Source organism: Atractosteus spatula, chromosome 5 (genome assembly GCF_055471065.1).
Source record: "Atractosteus spatula isolate fAtrSpa1 chromosome 5, fAtrSpa1.hap1, whole genome shotgun sequence".
NCBI classification, from domain to species: domain Eukaryota; kingdom Metazoa; phylum Chordata; class Actinopteri; order Semionotiformes; family Lepisosteidae; genus Atractosteus; species Atractosteus spatula.
This window is the reverse complement of record NC_142710.1, coordinates 28,077,790-28,085,168: the sequence shown is the minus strand read 5'-3', so window position 1 is coordinate 28,085,168 and position 7,379 is coordinate 28,077,790. Positions and strand designations below refer to the sequence as shown.

General features: G+C 39.6%; 1 protein-coding gene across 1 annotated transcript in view; it reads left to right on the top strand.

Annotated features, from left to right (window-relative positions):
* The first annotated feature begins 1,444 nt into the window (after positions 1 to 1,444).
* unc5b (unc-5 netrin receptor B) overlaps positions 1,445 to 7,379 on the top strand; it is a 59,146-nt gene continuing 53,211 nt past the window's right edge. Inside the window, exon 1 of the mRNA XM_088917394.1 lies at positions 1,445 to 1,999. Within this exon, the coding sequence (XP_088773520.1) occupies positions 1,915 to 1,999 (85 nt within the window). The 5' untranslated portion in view covers positions 1,445 to 1,914. The remainder of the gene's footprint in view (positions 2,000 to 7,379) is intronic.

Sequence of the window (7,379 nt, the reverse complement as noted above, 5' to 3'; positions counted from 1 at the left end):
ACTGCCTCGGTGAAAATCTTAAAAAGTACTTCGCATAGTTTTGCCGTGGGACTTAATGTTTAAAGTTAGATTTGATAATGACGTTTTGGTGCCTAGCTAGACTGAGCGAAAGTTTAATTGAATTAAGTGATAAATTGAAGGATCTTTTAACACTTTCGAAAAGAAGGGTGTTAATTAAACACAATAGACCGCATTATTAGAACTCGAGACTTGATATTTTTACCATTGCCGTCTCAACATAATCACGATTTTGGTCTTTAACTCGCTCTTTAGGATTTGTCTGTTCTTTGCTGCTTAATACAGTTTATTTAATTCTGCTTTCCGGAAGTCACTGTTTTTTCTCGGTCGCAGTTGTAAAGGTATTAGACGGAGTAGACTGTATGTAGTAGAAGTATTAACAGTCATAGAATGAATATAAAAAATACCAAGCGAGGACCGAGAAACGTTTAACCCTTGAGATGCCAAACTGTATCCTACTCCACCTAGTTGACTGACACCTAAACGACTCACATGCACATATTAATAATATCACGTACATATAAAAAACTGCTCAAAGTGTTTGGTCTGAGAGCAATTATTTCAACTAACAATTAATAGTATTTCATCTGCGAGGGAAAGAATATCATCCACAGTACCCATGGAAGCAGGGTTCAGTTTGATTAAGAAAATCGTGTTAAAACATTGTTTTGTCATTTGTCTTTACAGTCAAGACTTCTTTTCGGTTACCTAATGCTAAACAAATGTGTAATGACAATACAGTGACATCCGTGCTATAACCATTAACCGATATAACCACTGCCAGCAGAAGCATGAGCGCAGGATTACTTATAGAGTAACAGCAGTTATAATGTAACGTGAAAGAAGGAATAGAACAACAAGGCTTAGCCGTTGCAATAGCACTTGTTGCAGGAGCTGCAGGTCTACAATCAACAGCAGGTAGAAACACCAGTAGCAGAAGCAATGGATGCTTCTGAAGTTCCAACATACACTTGAAATTTACATTAGGGACGTGTACTAGTAGCTCTTGCAGCAGCAGCAGTAATGAAATGAACGTATTAGTATTGGAACACAAGAAGATCCCCCATCCTCTCCCCCGGCGCTGTTCCATCGCCAGAAGAGCGTTCCTTCTCCCCACATGCTCATCATCATCAAGTGCGCAACTCCAGCTCCCTGCAGTCGGGAGGCTCCGTCGCCGAGTTTTCCACTCGCTCGCTCCCTGCTCCCTGTACTTTCCTGCTCGGGCTGGGAGCGCTCTGATTGGCTGTCAGGGCTCGGTGTCTGGAGACGAGTTCAGCTCGCTCGCTGAGAGAGCTCAGGCTTTTCCCTGCGCCCGTGTTTACACCTTGGTATTGTTGTGCGGAGCTGAGAGCTAGAGGATGAAGGCGAGAAGATAGCAGTTCGCAAGGTGGAGCGGACAGACGCACACTATAGTGGACACGTCTCAGACAACTTTAACACTGAGAGGGAAAGCCGGGTTCTTATTCCCCCCCAGACTTTTAAAAGCATGAGCTTCATGGAAGTGTCACTCTGACAAAACTTGTTTTTTTCATGGAGAGAAGAATCTTTCTTACTCCGAACAGTAATGAAAGTTTTGATTTTATCCATGCTTCTTTTTAGCTACCGTTTTTGACCACTGCTTGTTTAACGGGGAAATTATAAAGCAAGCCATTACTTATGCCTATGTTTTGTTTGGAAGAAAAGTCAAGGATTCATTTCGGGGTTGTTTGTGCTAATCTGACTTCGTTCATAAGGATAATAGAAAAAGAAAAGGCCAGTCTCATATTATTTAGAATTTGAAAAGTCTGTTTTCTTCAAAGTCTACAGTTTTAAATTGTAAGCTAACAGTGGAGGTGAAAGGGGGAACCGCTTGCAAGAACACCCCGGGACATTGCACAGTGGCGTAGCCGGGGAGCGATGCACGTATCACGGTTAAAGCGTTCCTGGGCTGTCGGTCCTGTCTTGGTTCTTCTGATGTGCGTCTCCTCCGTCTCTGAAGCAGGTAGGATGAATAACCATCCTAATTAATGCCTCTGAATTAGCGTGTAAATATTGCGGTTCTTAAGAATAAGTCACCAGTTGTTCATTCCTTGTTCTAAGACTTAAGGCACTTGTTTTTCACTTTTTACCCTACAGAAACCACCTTTTTGCTTAAGTTGCAATACGTCTAACAACAGAAATGTAACACACATTATCATCAACCTGAAATTGAACTTTTTAAAACTGTTGCTCTCGGTTCAGTCGAATAAATCAGCAGTTTAAACGTAAAACTCTCCCGAATGATGGAGAGAGCCTGCGAGTTACTGCTGTTTTTTTTGTCGTTTCGTTTTCTCGAGAACTTAGTAATCTCTGCTTTAACATCTTCGTTGGAGCAAGACTTGTGATGCCGCTACTTCATTAATTAAACGAAGTAAATGAAATTCATGTAACACCATCCATGACACTTGACAGTAGAAAAGCCTTTACATTTGCATTTGAAATAAACTTTTATTACTGCAGGTCGAAGTACTGTATAATTGCAGAATATAACTGCATACAAATAGATAAGAACGACATGCTGTCTACCATGTTATTACTTTTATTTAGTTATTATGTAAACAAAGTTGCCAATATTAAAAATTAACAGCTGAAATAATCGTTTTTGGAAAGATAAAATGACTTCTATACGGAATAATAATAAAGGAAATCAGAGCAGAGGCCCAGCCTCCCCATGTCACGATTTGGTTCCAGTGATGCAGAGAGCATATAATTTCTGAAGACACACATTACTTAAAAAATTGAATACTGCTGTTTACAGATTTATGCATCTGAAGTAGTCTATTAAGCAATTACAACTTTGCCATGTTCTCCTCTTTCGTTCTCTTTCGAATTTAATATTTGATTTCTAAAGGGTATTAAAGACATTCGAGTCCGCTAAGCGGGGAAGTCAAGTTCGTTGACAAGGTAGACGCACCTTATACACTTAACTGTAGCCTAGTTACATTGTAACTAAAGTGAGATACTTTTGTGTCGCTGCTGTGGGAGAAAGTTTTGTTTCCCAAAATGTCGTTAAAAGCCCTATTGAAACCCATCTGCCTTACTTAAGGAGAGATCTAATAAATAATATGACAAGCGTGACATGAAGTTAAACCATCAGCGAAATAATGCCCTCAACGCTACCTACTGCTTAAACAAAAGCGTTTTGTGTTTGTATACCTTAGTATAAATATTCAGGGCTTTAAAAATGTATCTCTTCTTTCATGTATTCAGCTGGTTTACGACGTTTTAACGATGACCTTCAAAGAAAATGGGATTGTAATTTGCAGCTTTGGGGCTTCTGTTGTCTTTCTTCCTCTGGTGAAAACCATTACCTTAATGGATTTGTAACACTTGTTAGGCTCAGTGACTAGTCTGTCTTGTAAATTATACAGAGCTGTGTAATATTGCTATCGTCTGACAATTTTCTGTATTCAGAGTTCAAGTAAAAGAAATTGGTCATTGAATTGCGACTGAGAGTTCTTTCTCCTCTGCATCCCTCCTCTTAAATATGAAAAGAAAGGGAAATCATTTTGTATTTAGTACAGATGTTATCGTGTTTTCTGCCCCGTTCCTGATTTTGGACCTTGTGGTTGACGTCTGGGCTGTGCTGAGAGAGCCGGACAGTGCGGGGTCCTGTACCAGAGGCGCAAACTGCTCTCAGAGCTCTGTGCTCGGGCGTTTCTTTGCGAAGCCCCCTGGTGTGCGGGGAGTAATTAAAGTTTCGAGCTGTGCCTGGCCTCTTTGAAAAGGAGTCTCACGAAAGAAAAGAAAAAGCCTTTCTTGTTTTGAGCAGTCGAGAGCTGACGCGTGAAGAGCATGGTCACTTTAGTCGCATTAGTTTACGTCCTTTGGGGAAGGTCTTCTTGCATTACTTTTAGTCCCCTTTACACAATATTTAGTACAATTCCGAGTTTGAAGTTAATGGTATATTAGTGTTCCAGTTTTTGAAGTGCCTTACATTTTTGTTGGACGGGTCTTGCTCTATTTATTCCCAACCATAATTTCCATGCTGCTTATCGTTAATATCAAAAGACATCACTAAATTCCAACACAACTTCAACAAAACGAAGGGGTCTCTTTATTACCGGCTATCAGACTGTAATTGACGATCTGAGAGGAGCGTGGCACTGTGCACCAGAAAGCTTTAGCCACACAGATGAATGCTCCTAAGGTGTAGAGATATAAAAACCTCTTACAGTTTGTATTCATAATACAAACTAGAAACCATCCTATTGTTATACACAAACCTTCTTAAAACTCTTACATGGACTCCTAAATTGGTATTCTGAAAGGTTCGTGCCAGGCTCAATAACTTTCTGGTTATGCTTTCTTATTGGAAATAACACGTGTAATCTGAATGTGCCTGCCTGTAAATCTTTCATCAACATAGTCTATAATCTGTTTACAGCTTTCACACAGGCCAAAGTTAATGCATATTGTTTTTTACCTTAACAATGATCTTACTCTTTCTCTATATACATACTGTATATTCCTCAGTTTATAATTGTATTACTTAAAATCCTTTAACACTTAATTGTAGGCTACATGTCTGAAATGATCAAAGAGTTCTTCTCACCGCTGACAGTCCAAATGACAGTTTGATAAATGAGAAGCTGGATTTACAAGATGGCTCCACTAGATTTTAAAATCCAATATCTAAACGAGTTTCTGAAATGAGAAATAAGGTACTGCTTCTTTACAATAAAGACATGGTAAATTAATATTTTTTTAAAATAAAGGGAAATTCTTGCTCAGCATTTGTTAATCTGGACATTTTTTGTGACTTCCACCGAGGAGAAACAACAAAGGTATCGAAACTCCTAACCAGAACTGCAGGTTCTGGGATAGAAACAAACCATGTTTGCCCTAGTGCTGTTCAATTGTAGTGCCACTGGGGTCTCGTTGCTGACATTGGTATCTCTGTTTATTTTATTATTGTCAGTCATTCAGCACTGATCAGCTATAACCATTCAATTTTGTTAAGTATCACAAAAAAGTATGATAATGCAAATGTAAACTAGTGTTGGACATAAAGATAATTAGTGTCTGTATTAATGCAGAAAAGTTGTAGAAGTTATCATGTTGTTGGACTGAGCTGCCCTTTAGAGCATGATGTTGTGAGAAAATGTATAATAATATCTTTTGTTTTATTTCTGTTGGGTTATTTTTGCATAACAATTCACCCAAAACAGCTTAAATTGAAGCGATTGAAAATCCCATTTGGCACCATATGGACTTCTGTAGCTGACTAATGGAAAGCACAGCTCAGGAATCTACAGCGAGGGTAACAGCACTTCTGAGCAGACTGGTAATTTTCAGAGCTCTGCTTCTGACTCTCTCAGACTTCAGTGTCCAAAATCCCTTTTCTTTCAGCATTTTTTAGCTCCAAATCTCAGCCAGCTCAGAGAGGGGGTTTGGATATATTCTTATCTAGAGATTCTTAGGGAACCCCTGCATGAAAGACCTGAAACACTGGGGGAAATGGGAGAATCAGTAAGCTGTTTATGTCTTTCACTGTCATAATCAGATAGACATGGGAGGGCTGACTTAGATTTTAATGGATTACATTTTCTGCTGCAGAAAAAGAAAATCTCTTTCCATTCTTATTATTGTTGATTTGTAATTATTTTAATGAAAACTAAACCGAAAGCATATAGCCACAAGAGCCTGTATTTGTCATCTTCTCTTTTATAGTTACTGGTTTCGCTTTTGCAAAACTTTCATGTTGTTCACCCAGTCGGATCTGTCTAGATGGCCTGTGGGCATTGTATAAGAGGCAGAGAAAAGCAGCTTATGTTTATTAAAGGGGCTGCTTTGAAACCCGTAGAAAATATTCGGAAAAACATTTTTAAAAATATTTACTTACATTAAGGAAATGAGGGAAGGACATTGTTGTCAGGACTCTTTTGACTCCTTCTGTCACTGAAACAGCAGTTCCTCTTATAGGCTGGCAGCTGGTGTAACAGAAGAAAACTGTGGTGTTCAGTAAAACCTGAACGGCCAGTTATAGCAGTGTTTTCTGACATTTTTATTTTCATTTCTGCTGAACGCACACTTTGTGCAAGTTTGGTGAGGAGAGCAAATTTCTGTGTTGACGTGCACATTAATTAACGGCGCTGCCGAGACACTGTTCTGACAGCCTATTGAGAACATGTTCAAGATCAGTCTTTGCTGTGCATCCATCTCCGAGGTGTTGTGTTTGAAGAGATTCAAGAGAGGGCATCGAGAGCTGGACTAAAGCACCAGTGAAAGTTCGAAACGAGCAAACTCTTCTCCCTTGGACTGACCCTTCAAATGAGGTGTGTCTGCCTGCCCTTGCCTTGCAGTGAGTCAGTGAGGTAGACAGACTGGGCTCAGTTGTCAGAGAGAGACGGGGAGCATTTGAACAGCCTCCAGATCATCAGCGCTGACCACAGCAGTGCATTAGTTTTACAGCTGAGGTGGGACTAAGCGGGAACAAGGAGGATTATTTGTGTGTTTTCACTGTACTGTATTATTCATTGGTTTAAAGTGACTGTCTTTAATATTTTAAAGATGTTTATGGTGTTCATTTTCGTGCTGTTGCAGCCTGAACACACCCCAGTCAGCTTATGGGTCCTGCTTAACTTAGAGCTGAGTCTCTGCTTAAGTTGGAAGGCTCTGCCCCTATTAGCAGCTGTAGCCCTAACAAGACTCTGAGTCCCAGAACCCCCATATCTGACACAGAGTTGCAATATCCAATCTGTAATTCAGGCATATAAGAATAAGACAAAGTCTTGCACAGAAAAGATTGGCTTTATGTATCAGTATTGATGAAGAACTACATGTCTGAAAGTTCCTCGCCATAGAGGAAGAAAAAAAGGCCTTTGTGTTGTCTGTCCTAGAGGGTGGCTTATTTCGATTTAAGTAAATAGTTATTTACTAAAATAAGAAAGTAAATCACTTAAAAGATCTTATGACCTTTACTGCAGTATACAAATGAATGGCATCTAGTGTGTGCTGAAAATGTGTGCATGCCACCCAGTGACATTTAAATGAAGGGAACATTGATTACATGCACATATAAGGGTGATTAAAAAAAAACTTTGTACTGAGTACTCCAGATTCACAGCTTTGTGCTTATAGCACTGGCACAAAAATGGAGAACAGAAACTCTCAGTGGTCAGTGCAGTATTAGTAAGAAACCATTACTAAAACAAACGGTTTGAAAGACAAAACCACAGAACATGTGAGAGAGACCCTCCACATTCACTACAACAGCTGGGAGACACAAGCTACAAGCCACTTTACTTCATCTTCCTCTTTCCATTCTTCTTAATAGAGTGGGGATCCCAGGAGCCAGATGGGGAGTAATACACAGAGTTTGGAATAATATCTCTATGGGG